The sequence below is a fragment of the Rhinichthys klamathensis genome, unplaced genomic scaffold, assembly GCF_029890125.1.
Source record: "Rhinichthys klamathensis goyatoka isolate OS25496 unplaced genomic scaffold, OSU_Roscu_1.1 h1tg000004l_1, whole genome shotgun sequence".
Lineage (NCBI taxonomy): Eukaryota > Metazoa > Chordata > Actinopteri > Cypriniformes > Leuciscidae > Rhinichthys > Rhinichthys klamathensis.
Window position 1 is genome coordinate 6,717,992 of NW_026606557.1, and position 18,374 is coordinate 6,736,365.

Consider the following 18,374-nt stretch of genomic DNA (forward strand, 5'->3'; position numbering starts at 1 on the left):
TTGTGACAGTGATTGATTCTGAGAGATCTCAAATTTACAATTCAACATTACAGTATATACAAAACAAGCAGTGATTTCGTCTACTATTTATATTAGTAGTTTTGATTTTTAAACCATCAAACCAGAATGATACAAAAATAAAAACTGTACACAAACTGTTCAAAGAAAACACTTGTTTTTTTCCTTTTGATATCCAAAAAGAATGGCAGCAAGGAATTAATTTGAATAATTTCTTAATAAGAAACAATTGCTACAGTGTCGTGTTAAAATGGCAAATATTATTTGTTAGCGTAGTGCTCACAACATTAACGCAAAGCCACACAACAAAGCATTTTAAGGTAAGACAGGCAAATGGAATGGGAATGACGTTAGTTTGCGCAAACCAATCGTGTAACCTCTGGCTTTCCTCCTGTGGTCCGCCAAATGAAAATTGATTCCATGACATCCTCTAATCCCGTCACAGACAAGTACAGTTTTCATATATGTACTAGTATGACCTCAAGTCACTGCTCTGACAGACACAGGCTTGAGGAAAGCTAAGCTACTGACCAGCAGAAACTAGCTTGTTATCATATTTCGAGAGGAATGCTTACAAACGCTGCCCCTCAATATAGCAACAATTGGTTTATTAAACTGAACTAAAACCAAACTAAAAAAAGTTCTGAGATGAGAGAGAGGCAATATTGCAAATCAAACATCAACCTGAGAACTCTCTCATTCTCTTACTTTCTGTCTCTCTCTTTCTGCCTTTAAAAGTTGGTGAAAAGTCAAATAGACATCACGAAAAGATGCCGGACATGAAATACATTAGAGCAACGGTTTATTTTAGTGGTATGATGACCTGCTTCCTCTGTCTGAACGAACCGTCTGCTATTGTATATTTGCCATGCAGAAAAAAACTACCCTACACCTCCAGATGGAGCTATTGTGTACTCACAGACATTTAGCAAGGCATATAGACATGAAACAAGTAGTCTGGGATATAATGCCAACATCTTATTATTCCACAATGTGACAGACAGGTAGAAACCCTGCAGTTGACATTAAGGCAAAAAGCATCAAACTCAATATGGCTGCATGTGACTCCGTTTATCGCTTTCCAGCGTCTAACCACCGACGTCTTTCTCTCATCCTTCTCTCGCCATCCTCGATCAATGCTTCTCCAACTTATCAGCTAAGCACTCGTTCCTTTGGCAAAACATAATGTAGTGTGTTGTGGTGTAGACAGAGAATGTATTACCAGCGTGAGTGGGTGAAGGTGAGAGAGTCTGTGCGAATTTGTGCTGCAATTGAGGAGACTGTTACTTTTACAAATTTGGCAGGAATGGATATAACAAAACAAAACAAAAAGAAGGCAAAACATATGTTTCAAAGCGTCACATGGCTTATTCTCGGAAAGTGACTATCATTTATTATTCGCATGGAAAGTGAGGGCAGTCCATGAGCAGTGACGGTGATAAATCCGAATGCTCGGTTGGCTTGAAAGCGACCGAGGAAGACTGACGGATGAAAGCAGGAATTATCACAAAGACAACGCGAACGCTCCATGCCGGCACAAACCATAATCGATGGAGATAGATTGCTTAAAAAGAGAAAGAGACAATCAAAGATGAAGACAAAAGCAGACACTCCTGTCCCATGATGCATTGCTTCACAACAGCTCCAGAGTTGAAGCTGGTGGTTCAGAAAGGCACACAGCCATCTTGCACTGGTAGCACTCCTGGGTAAAGGGTAAGAGGGGGTGGGACCAGCTAATCATTCCGACATCCTCATCCCTCCACAGTTTTTTGGACTGCAGACATTATCTCATTTCTCCCAGCAGATGCAACTGTGTTCTCGCTATGACAGAAATTGACAAAAAGTCTCTCAGATTTCTCTCAACACGTGAATCTGAGGATTTAAGTCCCTGTTGGAATGCTTTAAAAGCTGATTATTGACACTGATGCTCCTTCTTGAGATGGCTTTTTCCCCAGAGAGATTCCTTTCAGATCCAGGCCCCCTGAACACATACACAGACACACAGCCTGCGTGTTTGCATGTATTGTTATTTTCGATCGAAATTCACGTACGTCGTCTGTGAATGTGTGTATGCGTATGTGTGGAAATTCCAGAGTGCTACACTGACGTAATGGCCCTTTACAAACCCCACCATAATTCTGTTTCTCCATCCAAATTCACCCTCACTGCTGGATGGACTCCAGCTCACACTCGTAATCTACAGTTGCTGTGTTAAATACTTCTCTGATATCAATATTATTTTGTTCCCTTTTTGAAAAATAAAATTAAATGTCTTATTGGATTGGTACACAAGACTTAATCTGTTTATGGTCTAGCTATCAGAAACAGAAGAGTCCTATGTGAACGGTAGAGCGTAGGGACAGAGTTTCTAAAGGATGGCCCCTACTTAGCCCTCTGGGCCGGACAGCTGTTCCTTGAGTCGCACGTATTACGTGTCATCGGTAGGAGAGGACGACTTCTCCTCTTCCGTCTCCTCTACAGGGCTCTCATCAGACTGTCTCTCGTCCTCCTCCTCGACTACTGACTGAACCTGCAGTCTCCTCCGCCCCGACCTCTCGACCACTGCCTCTGTCACCTCCTCCCCATCCTCCATTTTTTCTTCTGCCTCGTCCTCCTCAGCCTCCACCGCCTCCTCGTCTTCTTTGTTTGCCTCCTGACCATGGTTGCCTATGTGGTTATGACTGGGAGAACCGACCTGTCCTGTTTCTCCCTCCAGGGTGAGCTGAAACTGGAATTTGCTCGTGCAGGATTCAAGCTCGTTATCTGGGCCGTCAGGCGGTGGTGACGGGCTCTGGGGAATGGTGCTTTGGTACCAGTCCCGGTTGTCCTCAAGGGTGTCCAAAATTTCCTGAGCATCAGGGTGGACCAGGTCCCCCCAGGTCTCCCACAGGGGATGCACAATATAATCGATAAAGCCCACCTAAATCAGGAAACCCAACATTTAGACTCTTTAGGAGCAGCTAATGTCAGAGAAGGTTGAGAATTTATGTTTGTGTGGGTGTTTATATGTGTACCTGACTCTTTTCCACAGACGCAGTGTGTTTGTCACACATGGGGCTGATTTCCATCCCACGCTCTCGCTCTTTATCACCCTGCCGGAAGAACTCCTCCATAATGCGCTCAGTCCACTGCCTGTACACTGCCAGGGGCTTCGTTGGGTTACTAAGGTCAGCACAGTGCACCATGTTCCTCAGGACCTACACACACACACACACACACACACACACACACACACACACACACACACACACACACACACACACTTGTGACTAAGACGTTTCTCTTTTCTCTTTTCTGGTCTGCACTTACAGACACGTGTCATTTTTGACATTATAGTTTTAAACTGTTTTGTTGCATTTTAAAGAAACACGTTTGTTGGTAATCACCTGTATTCGGTCATTATAATGATCCAGCATCAGCACTCCTGAACTGGTCACTTTCTTGGTCTCCACCATTGTCTTAAGATCTGCCAGCAAGCTCATATGCTTTGACATGTCTGTTGCCAGAACCTAAGAAGACGAGCAGCAGCATTTACACAGGAAATAAGACAGTAGACCCTCAGAAATTCAAAAATAATCTAACGTTTAGTGCAGTGCAATGAGCATCTAACCATGTCAATGACCAGCTTGCGCAGACTCTGCCGTTGCCGTTTGGTGAGGTTCTGAAAGATGTCACAGTTCTCCTCATGCAGAAGCTTGAAGCCTACAGCCAGGTGGTGGTTCTCCAGTACAGATTCATCGTTGTACATTAATGCCAATTCTGAGTCTGTGAAACAGAGTAGACCAGGCTATCAGTGGATTTCATGGCTCAACAGCAAGGATTGCCCACTGGGCCCATGGCCAGTGTGAAAGAGTTTTTGGCCAATACTGAATACTGAAAAGCATACATTTGTTGATTTTCTACATACATGTTTATGCCCTGGAAATGTATTCGGCAGTTGTAGCTAGTTGGACACAAGGTGTTGTCTTATTGCTCAATTATTTTAATCTAAACTTTGATTTAATTTTTTAAAAAATGTTAACAAAAAATTCATAAGGGAATTGATTTACACGCTTTATTAATTAGTTCAGACTAAAATAAAGGACACATGAAAAGTGGGGTGGCAGAGTAGACCCTGTATAAAAAGGTTGAGGAACTGCACATATGTCCTCTATTGGGCACAGTACTTCAAAAAAACAAGCATTTTAGAAAACATATAGTATTGTTGCTGATTTTCCTCATTTTGTTCTCAGATACAGGATATTTTTCTCTGGCATCTTCCCGCATTCCATGGCTAGCCAAGTTATCAATATAATTATCTATAACCCCATTTCCAAAAGATTTGATTTGATTAGTTAATTCTCTTGAACCTTTATTTAACTGATACAAGTAGGGTTAGGGTTAGTCTTCACTGACTAACTTTATTGTATTTTTGTAAATATAAACAATTTTTGATTTTGTTGGCTGGAACACACTCCAAAAAAGTTGGGAAAGAGGCAAAATAAAAGTGAAAAGACTAGAATATCCAAGATAAACTGTTTTGACAGTCCACAATAAGCATGTGAATTTGTAATGGGTGAGGGTATTGTGATTGGGTATAAAAGGAGCATCCACCAAAGGCTCATTTGCAAGCAAAGATGGGTCATGAGAGAATTGTCACACAATTCGAAAATCACATTTCTCAATGCAAGATTGCAACGAACTTGGGTCTTTCACCATACCACCCTTACGAAAAAGAAGTTTATTCAAGTATGCTATTAGTATACTTATTTAAAACAAAAAAATAAATAAAAATAAGTACACTTTCAGTCTACTTTTTATGTCCTTCTCAGAAATATAGTTTGTGTACTTCTCAGAAATACTTAAAATTGCACTTAAGTATACTTTACTTATACTAACAAGTCTTAGTATATTTGGTGTATACTTTTACTCAATCTTTTGATCGAGATATACTTAAAAGTATATAATTAAGTAGTTGTAGTTGTGTTTAATCTTTTGATTGAGTAGCCTATTAAATACTTTTTCACATAGTTTTACATACTGTCTTAAAAACTTTCATTGTTTGAAAATATTGATTTATAAAGAAAACAGATATGTTCCTAATTTTGAGTATCTGCATTTTTGTGTAGGCTAGTAGTCCACTGGTAGTGTACATATGGGTAGCAATATTCAATTTGAAATGTAAAATGCAAAATGACAGTGCAATATGTACAATGACAATGCAATATGTAAAATGGCAATGCATTTCTACATTTAAATTTACATTTTCCATTACATTTGTGCAATGTTTGGTGCAGAAATTATTAGATATGTTTAATATGTTCAATCAAAAACTGTAGCAAAATGATAATTTAAATGTTATTTTTCTAAATTGCATTTTCATTAATTGTCCCGCAATGAATGTAGCAAAATTCAATGTGCAAATTGAGAATGCATTCCGAGCCGATGGGCCCCGCCCCCACCCACCCTGTCAATCACTGCATGAAGTTGGCCCCTCCCCCACCCACCCTGTCAATCACTGCATGAAGTTGGCCCTGCCCCCTCCCACCCTGTCAATCACTGCATGAAGTTGGCCCCGCCCCCACCCACCCACCCACCCACCCTGTCAATCACTGCGTGAAGTTGGCCCCGCCCCCACCCAATGCAAAACGTTGGCAAAATAGGCTCAATTATTTCTACTTCGTTTGTGGTGGTTTGTGCTGTTGTACATTTTTTTGTTTGTTTTGTTTGTTATAGGTCATTCTGAGGTCACCCAGCCCCCCACATGCTCCAAATAAAATAGTCTTGTTCGTTTGTGCCGGTTAAAGTTTTGTTTGTGCTGCTTCGTTTTTTTTAAGATATTAGACCTATAGACATTAAATTACAGGGGATGACATCACCTGCCCCCGACCTGCTCCACATTCACCCAAAATACTTCTATGAATTTGACCCGTCAGATTCCGTGACCCTATTGTAGGCTACCTATAGATTTATCAATATCTGATCAATATGCTTAATAAAATAGAAATGGGAGATGGTCACATCACATGAGTCACTTTATTGAACATTACAGTCAGTTATGAAGAAATAAAGAGTGGTCACAATTTTCGGTATGAATTTGACCCATCATATTCTGTAATCTCAGTGTAATAGGCCTATGCATTTGTAAGGAAAAACTGTTATGATCTCCAACATTATTGGGTAATTATAGTTAATAGTAATAAGAATAAAGATAAGCATATCAGACAATGAGAATATTTTATACAAAACCACATAATGTTCACACCAAACGGGTGTCGATGCCTGATAAGGCAGAAAATGATCCCAGACATTCCAACAATGCACTTGTTCTATCACCTGCAGACGCGTAATAATCTTCGGAAACACTACCATTTCTCTGTTCACTCTCCACTTCTTCTGCCAGTGAATTTAACGCTCGTATCAGCAGCTCTGCCGTGTTTCATTCCAACACCTCAAAACACGTCACACCTAGCCTATGATTACCTGTTGGCGAGGAGGGGGCGGGGCCAACTTCACGCAGTGATTGACAGGGCGGGAGGGGGCGGGGACGTGATCGGCATTTTGCATTTTCAATTTGCACACTGAATTTTGCTACATTCATTGCGGGACATTTAATGAAAATGCAATCGCAAGTGTCTTAAATGTGAGTGTAAATGCAATTAAGAAAAATAACATTTAAATGATCATTTTGCTACAGTTTTTGCTTGAACATATTAGACATATCTAATCATTTCTGTAATACATTTTCATTTTCATTTTGCAACTTATAAAGCGTTAAAATATGTATTCAATTTACATATTAAAACTAGTGTATGAAATGGCAAATGTAAATTATATAATTGTATCATCATTTTAATTTTGCACCAACGTTGCACAAATGTAATGGGAAATGTAAATTTAAATACAGAAATGCATTGCCATTTTACATATTGCATTGTCATTTTGCATATTACATTTCAAATTGAATATTGCTACCCATATGCTTCCATAATACATAGGAATTTACTTCTACATTTTCCCCGACATTGACTGAATTTTCCAGCAATCTATGTTTTCACTGTATTACGGTAGCGGGCGCTATTACGCATCTTCTGAAATAGTACCAAATCTCCAGTTCAAAACACAGGTGAAGAAGCAGAAACAAGCGATAGAAGATTGCTTACGCTAATGTAAGATAACGTGATCATCAAACATTAAACAGCATATAAATCAAACCTACCTAACGTTACTGAATGAAATGTCGAACCTATGAAGAGGAAACGACTGTGAAGCTTTGGGGGTGTTGATGGACTCGATCTACTCCATCTGTGTTTTAATCATCGTTCTGAATCCGATCCGGACGTAGTCTTTGACAAAAATGCGATTTTCTCAGCTTTTTGATTAAAACGTTGCTTTTTAAATGAAACTTACCCAGATTCAAGTGAAGCTAGAATAAAATATAAATGGAAAGAGTTAAAGTATAGTTATTTTTCAAGTATAAAAAAATTAATACCCAAATAGGAACATAGTATACTTAAAGTGCAATAATAATAAAAAAAAATAGTAAACTATAAGTATGGTTATGTACACTTATAAAACTACTAAACTAGTAGTTTACTAAGAGTACACTTTAAAGTGTACATTCATAAACTAAAAATGTGCTACAAATATTTGACTAGTAATCTATCAGTATACCTATAAGTTCACTTGTAATATAGTTGCAGTGCAAACGAAAAACTTAGTTGTAAACTAGTTGTGTACTTAAAGTTTACTAGTACTGTTACACTTATAGTACACTTACAAGTATACTTTTATATACTAAAAAGTGGGCTAATTTAGTCCCAAGTAGTATTGAAACAGTACACTTACAAGTATACTTCGATGACGAAAAAATGAAGTTTTAACATCTACTCTCGTGTAATGGAAATCAAATCTATTACATTGATATTAGTATACTTACTACATAAAGTATACTTAAAATAAACTTGAACTTCACTAAAGTATACTTAATAAAAAAATATTTCCATTACACGAGAGTAGATGTTAAAACTTCATGCTGATTTGTACTCGGCTTTCGCCAAGATAAGCAAAACTAAGACGTAGTTTTACAGTAAACTATGCTTCTCCATCCATTTACGCTTCTTTCCATAAGGTAGTGTGACTCCCCTTCTGTCCGGCGTTAACGGCAGCAGTGTACTTGTGTACTATGTACTTGTGTACTCAGTGTACTACAGGACCAGCACGACAACCGTCTGGATTGAGCCGAGTAGGGGACATCTCTAGGGTCTTCAAGTGGGCACCTTCCGTCCTCAGTGTTTCGTCGACTAGCCCACGACACCTCAAGAGGGCTCGACAGTGACTCTGGCGTCCCAGAGTCACCCCCCTCCGTCCCCCACTCAACTCAGTCCAGCTTACTGACCTCTACATCCCTCCTGCTGCTGAGACCTAACCACAATCTCACAATCTCTCCGCAACCCAACCATACGCACCAACCCGTTTGACTAAGGCTGTCGAGCCCCACTGGTGCGTTAAAGCAGTTTCAGTGGCAACGGTTCCGTATGGCGTACCACCTACCGCAAAACACAATATCTGCCCAACCACCCGTCATACACGCAATATCCACAGGAACGTATACAAATAAACCAACAGCCTCTTCAAGAATTCTACGAAACCGTAGCGTGGCGGCCTGTACACAGCCAGCTAGAATCTTTCCGTCTCAACCACAGCCAGTTGCTGCTCCTTTCTGCTGCTTCAGATAAGTTCTTTACTGTGCGACGCAACTCTTGGCCGCTGAATCCGACGTCTCTGAGGAACCGGGTTGTAGAGTGTGCCACAAAACCTCGGCAACCCACTTCCACTGGATAAACCTGGACTCTCCATCCTCGCTGTTCTGCTTCAGTGGCCAGATGAGCATACCGCAGTTTCTTCCTCTCATATGCCTCATCTACAGCATCCTCCCATGGCACTGTTAACTCTATCAGTTGAACAATGCGTGCTGATCCAGACCACAAAACAATATCTGGTCGGAGGTTAGTGGTGGCAATCTCAGGTGGAAAAATAAGCCGTTGATCAAGATCAGCCAGCATCTTCCAGTCCCCAGCAGCTTCCAGTTCTCCTGGGCGAGAATTGGTGTTAACAGCTTTTCTTGGTGGTTGCTCGCCTGGGCGGAGGAATATTGTCTTCTGCGTGTAATGTTTTGCTAGAACAGGCGGCAACTTATTGGTCATACTACGCTTGCCTTCCAATGCTAAAGCTTAACTTGAAGTACACTTAATTTTCGTAAGGGCATACATAATATTGTGAAAAGATTCAGGGAATCCAGAGAAATCCCAGTCCATGTGGGGCAAGGCCGGAAACCTCTGTTAAATGTGTGTGACCTTTGCATGAGAAACTTTTACTGTGTTAAATATAATCACATTGGCTCGGGAAAACTGTTGTCACTTGTGTGCTGTGGTCACATGAGTCCACGTTTCAGCTTGTTTTTGCCAAAAAAACGAACTTTGAGTTCTCAGTCCCGGGACAAAGTCGAAAGGGACAAACTAGACTTTGATCGGCGACAGGTGCAAAAGCAAACATCTGCCATGGAATGGGGGTGCATCAGTGCAAACAGTACGAGTGACTTTCATGTGTGTGAAGGTACCACTGACGTGGAGACGTATTTTGGGATTGTACAGACAGAGATATTTAATGGCATCAAGATGACATCTTTCTTGGGAAGCCTCATTCTGCATGTGTTAGAACAGAGTGGTTTCGTAGACACTCTACACCTGCAGTCCAGATCTGTCTCCTATTGAAATGTGTGACCCATCATGAAAAGGAGAATCATACAACGATGGCCACGGACTGTTGAACAGATGTCTTGTATAAAAATGAAACAATTAGTATCCTCAATTCCCATTAAAAACTGTTTCCTGATTAAAAGGAAAGGAGATGTGACACTGTCCCAACTTTTTTGGAGTGTGTTGCATCCATCAAAATCAAAAATGTGTTTATTTACAAAATACAATTAAGTTGGTCAGTGACACCATTGGAAATCTTTTCTTTGTACTTTTGTCAGTTAAATAAAGCTTCACAGATTCTTGATTTTATTGCATTTTACAAAATGTCCCAACTTTTATGGAAATGGGGTTGTAGCTGACTAACACAGATTAGATTTTGGCAAAATTGCAAAAAAAATTACTTGTGATGGTCTTGGAAGCATTTTATTACATTTTATTTAATATAATTAATTATGATGTGGCCCATTGAAAAAGCAAAATACATTCGTATCATTGAGATTGAGCCCTGTAAATCTGTGCTGCCCTAAACCAGTTCTTAGATGTCCAACTCACCAAAATTAACATCATATTCATTTGACATGCATGTTTTTTGTCATATAATACTTGTCAAATGATCAGGGCTGCGTTTCTTAAAACCATCTTGAGCTAAGTTGATCATAGAGACCATTATTGTCAATAGTTCTACAATCTGCCTAGGCTTAAGATGCTTTTGGGAAACGCAGCCTAGGATGATTCATCAACATCATAATTTTTTACAATGTAGACTTACTGGTGTTGATGAGGAACTGGTTGGAAACTCCAGGGTGGTCTACATCATGAATGGCAGCAGCGAACAATGCAGCCAGGATTTCAAGATCAGTGAAAACAGCCTGGTGGGAAGATACAGGAGTACAATGGTCACTATAGTGTCGGTGCTGACTTTGAAATCTTGATTTCATATTATGAAACTTTTTGCTTCTGAATGAGCACTGGCTCTCCCATGTTAGCATATACTCACGTCCAGTGCCGGTGTGGAGAGCAGCACATGTGTTGACTGTGTGACATCAGCGGCATGCAGGCTGTTGTGATAGGCCACGTTGGCATGGTAGTGGTCTTCCAGTGTCATTACATAGGTGATAAACGTATCCACTGGGATCCCAAATGTCTTCAATAGATCCCTTTCCTTTAGTGCATTTCAGAACGTAGACAGAACATAGTGAATGGTCAATGTAAAGGATGAAGAGGTTTGCTATTGTAACTAGTAGGGCTGGGTAATTCAGTTGGGTATATTTCAGTTGTAATGTCTATTTTGCTTACATATAGTATGAAGAAATTATTTCTCTGCTAATGCTTATACAGTGCAGTCAGTGTTTTCCACATTACACATTTTTTTATTGCATCACATTCAAAACAGACTGCAAACTCACATTCACAACTCAGCAGGAAAACTGATAGAGGGAATCTTCTAACTTTACGAAAATGAACAACTATGTAGTTGAGTGAGTTAGTTCAGCAGAATGCTGTGGCATGTGCAAGACGGGAAGTAAAAACATATTTCCACATAGCCACTGAAAAAAGGCATTGAGTAAAAGATTGATTTAGGGATTTTAAGGAATCAATACATCGATTGTTCAAATGGAGCTAATTGGAAAATCAATATTTTTACCCATCCCTAATAATGAGCATGCAAAACCACACCGACATCTTTGCATCTGACATTTTTCATAAGCACAGCACGGAAGCATTCATAGCAAAAACCAGGGACCACACACCTGGAAGATAGCAAACATCATGCAACTTAGAGGTCTGTTATTAGAGTACTCTGCCACATGGAAGATATTAAGGCCCCACTTGTTTAAATCATTCAGCTCCTGTAAAGATAAATTCAATTATAACAAATCCATTCGACAAACAGACTTTTTAATACTGACAATGGTAACATAGAGTACTGTATGTATGCATTGTGTCTGTACCCTAGCCAGTGCGTCCTCCTGCTCGGTTTTGACCCCGAAGCGGGGCAGGGCTGCACTAGTGAGGCTCGAGCTATGTGTAAGCTTCTTGACTCCGCTGATGTGAGACATTGGTTTATCTCGCTCCCGAAGCGTAGGAGAGGGAATCTCCACCTCATTCTGCTTGTCTGGGACACAACAAATGCATGGACTTTTAACAGATGACAGCTCATTTCAAATCATTAAGCATTGAGTGTTTCAGAGCAGAGCGTGTGTACTCTACTATAACCTACTGCAATGTTGAAACTTAGGTTCTGCACTTTTGAAAATAGAAGCAAAGGGCTGAGATGTACAAAGCGGAGCGTGAGCGGACTCGCTTACCTAGGAACGTAGTGGAGATGTATTCAGACACCTGATTCCCAGAGCGGCTCATCTCAGACAGATGAGACAGTTCCCTGTTTAACATCCTCTTGAACTAGAGATAGGAAAAGGGAAAGATGGAGATAGATAGACAGGGAAGAGAGGGGAGTTATAAGTATGCAGAAGATGGTAATAATGCAGAAAACGGAAAGTTTTAGTCCATTTGAACATAAATGGACATCATATAGATTATCACATAGTAAGATGTCAAATACGTGTCAAAAGGCATAGTTCATCCCAAAGTGGAATTAAAAAATCATCAAGAATGTTGGGGGTTTCAAACAACATTTTAAACCTACTGACTTTTATTGTATGGACAAAAACATGGAAGAAATAGTCATACAGGTTTAGAACGACAGGTGGTTGAGTAAATGATGACAGAATTTAAATTATTTGGGTGAACTATCCCATTACTGCTTATATTCTTCTCTATTAATCAGATTGTTACTTTTGCTTTACTGCAAAGCATATGGGCATAAGACATATGTTGAAAACATCTGAATTATGTTACCTAAACATGCCGTGTATGTGGTAATGCCCGGTTATATAGAGCTTGTGCTTATAAAGCGTGCAGATATTTACATGCAAATAAACCTACGGCATTTCTAATGTTGTGTGGTTAGAGGAAGGGCCTGTCTTTAATTAAAATCTAATTAAGTAATTGCCATGGGGGGAGAACATTGTTGAATGATCTCACATCTCCACAAACCATTGCTTAACACAAAAAAAGATAACAGTTTTGTAGCAAAATTAGTTGTTTATAAGAAACAAAATACGTATGTGCCTCAAATGACTGAAATTGTGCAACTTCAGCAGATAACACAAGACAACTACACAGTCGCACAGCACGACTCCGATGAGACCCCTGGTCTGTCCCACTGACTGGTCCTTCACACATTACAATCTCCATGGAAACCAGCAGGTTTCCTTAGCAACTGTCTCCTCACAGTCCCTCCTGCAGCATGATGGGAGTGAGGCGATGGGTTGGGTGACAATCTGAGAGAGTAGGCAGGTGTCTGTCTCTGACCTCCTCCAAGGTCAACACTCTCTGTATCACTCTCCATCTATTCTGTTCTTCTCCATTCTGTCTTTAAGCCCTCCTTTTTGTTTCCTGTCTCTTTTCATCTCTGTCCTCCACATTCTATCCTTTTTTCTCTGCAGTCATATTTTTCCATTGATTGTGTTTCTATTCATTCTCTTTCATGGTGTGCATCTAATTCCCTTCCTAGATGATATGGACGTGTGTGTACTGTGTATTAGACATATGCAAATGTATAATTTATATTACATGCATCATTATCGTTGTTGTTAAATCTTCTATAGCTAGCGAAATATAACGTGTTTTGATGACATTGTCCCTGACATCAGGTTTGAAGACAATGTGAGAATGCCATAAAATAATTCACAATATCTAATCAGCAACACAATAGGGGAAATAACAATCAATGTTAAATCTAATTTTTAATCGAGTCCAAGTCATTTTCCTTTCACAGCCACAGTATAAACTCCCTCACTTTAAACCTGAATCTTCCTGAATCGTCTCTTAGGGATCAGTACACAATGTCTATCTCACACAGAGTTTATATAAAGCTTCATTTACAAAACTCTCTTCCCTGTACAAGTGCATATTACATACTGTACCAAGGATCTGTTTGTACTGTGCTGAGTCATTATTTAAACATTCACAGAGTGCCAACTGTTTTTAGCATGCATGCATCCTCTAGAGGACCAAGATGATACCAGATCATGTGGAAAGGAAATCAGACCAAATTAATACAAATATGTGTTACTGGGGGAGTCTGATACTATCTGTTGCCTTTATTATTTATTAAGACTAAGCTTGATGGTTGAGTTTGATGAAAGGGTGAGCACAAAAACATGGCAGCAACATATTCATTTCAATCTTTAAAGGTAAATTACATTGTGATTGTATTATAGTCGTACCAATTTATATATAGGAATTGTATAATAATTATATTATATATTGTTAATTATTAATAAATATACCATTTTAAAATAGCATTAATAACAAAGAATACTGTGTGGTAGGTCTTGGATTATGCTAATCTAAAATGCTGTGCTTCTGCATTTCAATGAGCTAATGTCTACAGGTCTATTCAGAAACAGAGATAAAACACATCTGTCATTCAAGTTCAACAATTAAGAACAAAGAAATAGAAAACAGTTCCCTGAAACCACAGAGAGCAACCCTTTCCTTGTTGAAATGTGGCTCAGAGTCACAGATTGTGTCCCAATGTTTCTAATTATATCCGGCAAGAACAAACCTTAAGTTTTACCTGTGATAGATTTAAGGTGTGTTGTTGCTGGATAGAATTAAAACACAAACACTGACTCTGCCACATTTCAAAATCATCATTATCTGTGTCAAACATCTCAACAGTAAACAAGTCTTGGGTGAAAGAACTATGCAGAAGAAAGCTACCAAATATTGAGCAGATAAAGCCTGTTCCCAAACCAGAGAGGTAATGATAGAGGAAGTGGGAAGAGTGCAGTTGAGGTATCCTGAGAACCGTACAGGTTCTGTCCAACTCTAGGCACTTAAACAACGTAAGCCAAGTGCTTTGGCGGCAGCCATTTGTTCCCTAGCTCTCAAAGTGTCACTGAATAAGTGCCTAAGTTAGAGCTCAGGTTTGAAATCACACTTGTGGTCTGGAGACTGGTACACATTTGGAGACACAAGCATACAACAAACATTGGTCTTATCACATGTCGTCTGTTCCAGAAGCATTACAGTTCGATCACCTAAGCAACTTTTCTTTCCCCCCACATTTCTGTTTATCATCCTGCTGAGAAAACATCCTTTCTCCTTTTCAGGACCTGAAGTTTGTTAACAGATATTTAGCAACTTTTATTCCATACTTTTATTCTATTCATGCTGGCCCTACCTGGTCCCACCAACCAATCAGCCAGGGTTTGGAGCAGGTATCACAGAACAGATCCATGAAGGGGGTCCTACGCTCGGTGGCCTGACCACCCCCATCCAGCACCCCATCTCCAGCTGCCTCAAGCTCCAGCTCTGACCCTCTTCTCCCCTGCAGGGGGCTGTAGCTGGAGGAGTGGGCCAGCCGGTAGCCTCCGGGCACAGGTGAGGGGCAGGAAGAGGGCGTTGGGTCAATGGCCTCCACCACGCCCATGCTGAGGGTGACGGACGGCGTGGACCGTTGGCAAAGGCAAGAGGCGCGGAAGTGCACGGGGGCCGAAGCGCGGCGGGTGCTCCAGCGGCATGTGGGTGCGGTCAGGGTGTGGGCAGAGAGGCCGCAGCCTAGCCGGCCAGGGTGCTCCAGAGTGACGGCTGCCCCCAAGAGGCGGGGAGCAAAGGGGTAAAAGTCCAGCGGCAAGCGCTCGCTAAGGCTGTCTCTCTACATGCAGCAAGCAGTGTGAGAACCAGGCCCTCCTGAAAACCACTGAGTGGGCCCCACTGCAATCTGCAGGCGAGTGACCCCTGCAAATCCACAGGCCGAAGGAACTACATCTCATCCCAGCAGCTGAGTAGAGCTGACCCCGATCAAACAGGAGGGGGAGAAAGTGACGAGGGGTGGAACGGACAAAGATGGAGAGTCAAAGAGACGGAACCGTCTGAAGGACACAGAGAGGATGCGGAGGGAAGGAGAACAGAGGAATTATAGGAGCTAAGGAAAAAGATGGAGATGGAGCAAATAGCTAACGGAGACTGACTGAGGGATGACAGGACGAGGAAGGAAAACAACAACAACACACAGGTGACAGCCGGAGAAAGCGGTTAAGAGGAGACAGAGGACAACGGAAACAAGCAGACAGAAACACAAGAAAAGACGGGGCCTTTAGTCAAAAGCCAAACTACACAAGAGAGCGGTGGTCTGGAAAAACATCCTTTTTCTCTCTCCCTGCGTCGACGCCCCTCCCCCACCGCAGAGCTCCAGGACCCGGGCCCAGCGTTCCCAGCGAGTTGTGTTCAGAGCGCACAGTCCATGAAGCACAATACCAGTCCTGTCACAACGCAACTCTCTTCAGCAGCCCCACTGTTTAATCCACACGCGGTGTCAGCCTCGCCGATGCAGCTCAGCCGATGCTCTGCCTCTCGCTCTGTTTCCCTGGATGCTGTTGACAGATCTCGCAAGCTAATCAGCCGCTGTGGCAGGAGGCGCGTGCTTGGGTGTGTGTGTGTGTGCGTGTACACGCACCCTAAGAGCGCATGTGCGGCAGACGGCATGTAAGAGTGTAGAAAATGGACAAACGTTTGTATGTGTGTGAGATGTATAGTCTGACAAAGAGAAGGGGAAAGAATCTAGGCTTTAGTGTTTCCTCTTATCTCTGCATGAATGATTCTGCCATGCATATGGGAGTGAATGTGTGTGTGTGTGTGTGTGTGTGTGTGTGTGTGTGTGTGATTATGTGAGAGAGATATGAGAGATCTTCAATTCACACATGTTGTAATATACACAAACAAACACTGCTTACTTCTCTTACTGATGTCCATCTTATGAGGTATATAGCTAAACACATGAAGCACCAGTAATATGGTATATGGAAACAACCATACAAAAAGCTGCACATCCAAAGTCATGGTACTGTCTCTTTAAACAGGCAAGGTATGGAAGAGAGCAACCGATTTTTCATTGGCCAGCATCTAAATCACATGCCTCATTGCCACAGCGAAGAGCCAATGGATAAACTGGCAGGGTAGACCTTGCTGCAGCTCGATAGCAACGAAGGTTACAGCAGAAACACTGGCATCAGGACCAGACTGCAGCCCCCTCCTCCCTCCCTCCCTCCCTCATGTCCTCCCCATCCACAAACCCTCTTTTTTCTCCCTCTCTCTCCTTCTCTTCTACAACTCTCAAACCAGAGCAGCGTGTATGACAAGGCTGGCAGAGCTGCACACAAAAGCTATTTGCTTCCGTGTTTACGGATGATGATTAAAAATACATTAAAGAAAGGAACATCACTCAGAAGGGACCATATCAGATCCGGCACACACAACCTGCTCAAGAATCGTTCTCCGCATACGCATAGATGTAGTCCTTCATGTGTGATGATTCACAGAATGGCAGATCTTGAAACCTCTCCTTGAGGAAATCATGTAACATGTTTCATAAAATGTACAGGATGGAAATTATCAACCATGAATGGATACTTGAAATGGAAAAAAAACACCTAGTCTGAAAGGCCACAAACTTATGGTAGACTGTATGTAGACAAAATTGGTCTTTGAGAAGGTAACCAAACTAGGCAGCACAGATGTAACAGTAAGTGATTGAAGAAACACCTTGTTGGAAGCCATCTCGCTAACAGAGCGGTGGGTCTGAATGGTCTCCAGCTGGTCCAAACACCAGTCAAGTTCATCCAGAGTCTCCCGAGCCAGCTGCTGGTATGTCTCATCTGCACAGGACATAAGACAGCCATCAGCATCACATCACAACAGCACTGACGCATACATTTAACACTCACTGTGAGAACTTCGTTTGTGAACAGTGGGGATGTTGTTTCCTGACAGGAGGACATGAAGAATTGTCAGAGTGATGTCTTCAAAAAAAAAAAAGCTTCCAAGCATGAATATTTCAAGAGCTTCATATGGAGAGATCAAATGCCTCATAAATAATGAATCTTTTTACTGGTAAGAATTAATAATCATATGTTTTTTTTCAAACCAGAGGAATGAGAGAATAAAAAGGAAGAAGTCTACAGCGGCTAAATTTCTAAAATCATGTAACATAAACCAAGTTATAAACGTATAAAAATATATCAAAGAAAGCTCAACAAAAAGGAACATCAGTTATATAGAGAAGAACCATGTTGTTAAACACTACAAATACAACAAATGTATTCAGTGTGTAGAAAAATAAGCATAGTCATTGCTCATAGACAAATAATAAAGCAGATGTCACACTTAACTGATGGGTCTAATTCAAATAGCTAAAATATAAGGCAAGAAGTATGTGGACACCCCTTTATAATTATACTTTTTTTTTTTTTTATGAAGTCTGGCATGGAGGAACTGGACTGGCCTGCACAAAGCCAAGGCAGGCGACATCACCCAACTTCAGTGTCTGACCTCATTAATGCTTTAGTTGAACATTAATTTCAAAAGCAGTAACCTCTCCTTTTGCTGCTATATCAGCTTACACTCTTCAAAGAAGTTGTTCGCCTATAGATGTGTGAATCTGCATCACCAAGGGGTAATCAAAAGGTAGATTCAGAAAAATCTACCTTTTTAGTCTTGAAGAAAACAATTAAATGACTGCTGGTCCTAACTTTGTGAAGTCAGTTGCAT

The 18,374-nt window shown here is 41.0% G+C and overlaps 1 protein-coding gene across 2 annotated transcripts in view; it reads right to left on the reverse strand.

Annotated features, from left to right (window-relative positions):
- Window positions 1-2,415: 2,415 nt before the first annotated feature.
- Window positions 2,416-18,374, reverse strand: part of pde4a (phosphodiesterase 4A, cAMP-specific) — a 57,983-nt gene continuing 42,024 nt past the window's right edge. The window contains exons 6-15 of one of the 2 annotated variants that reach the window (XM_056252800.1): window positions 17,370-17,482; window positions 12,065-12,158; window positions 11,708-11,871; window positions 11,507-11,605; window positions 10,753-10,917; window positions 10,525-10,624; window positions 3,629-3,783; window positions 3,405-3,527; window positions 3,033-3,215; window positions 2,416-2,938 (exon numbers count right to left, since the gene is read on the reverse strand). In XM_056252800.1, coding sequence (XP_056108775.1) covers window positions 2,447-2,938; window positions 3,033-3,215; window positions 3,405-3,527; window positions 3,629-3,783; window positions 10,525-10,624; window positions 10,753-10,917; window positions 11,507-11,605; window positions 11,708-11,871; window positions 12,065-12,158; window positions 17,370-17,482 — 1,688 coding nt within the window. In that variant the 3' untranslated portion in view covers window positions 2,416-2,446. Of the gene's footprint in view, window positions 2,939-3,032; window positions 3,216-3,404; window positions 3,528-3,628; window positions 3,784-10,524; window positions 10,625-10,752; window positions 10,918-11,506; window positions 11,606-11,707; window positions 11,872-12,064; window positions 12,159-15,009; window positions 15,568-17,369; window positions 17,483-18,374 lie in introns of those variants that run through there. The other variant, XM_056252807.1, reaches the window with a different exon arrangement.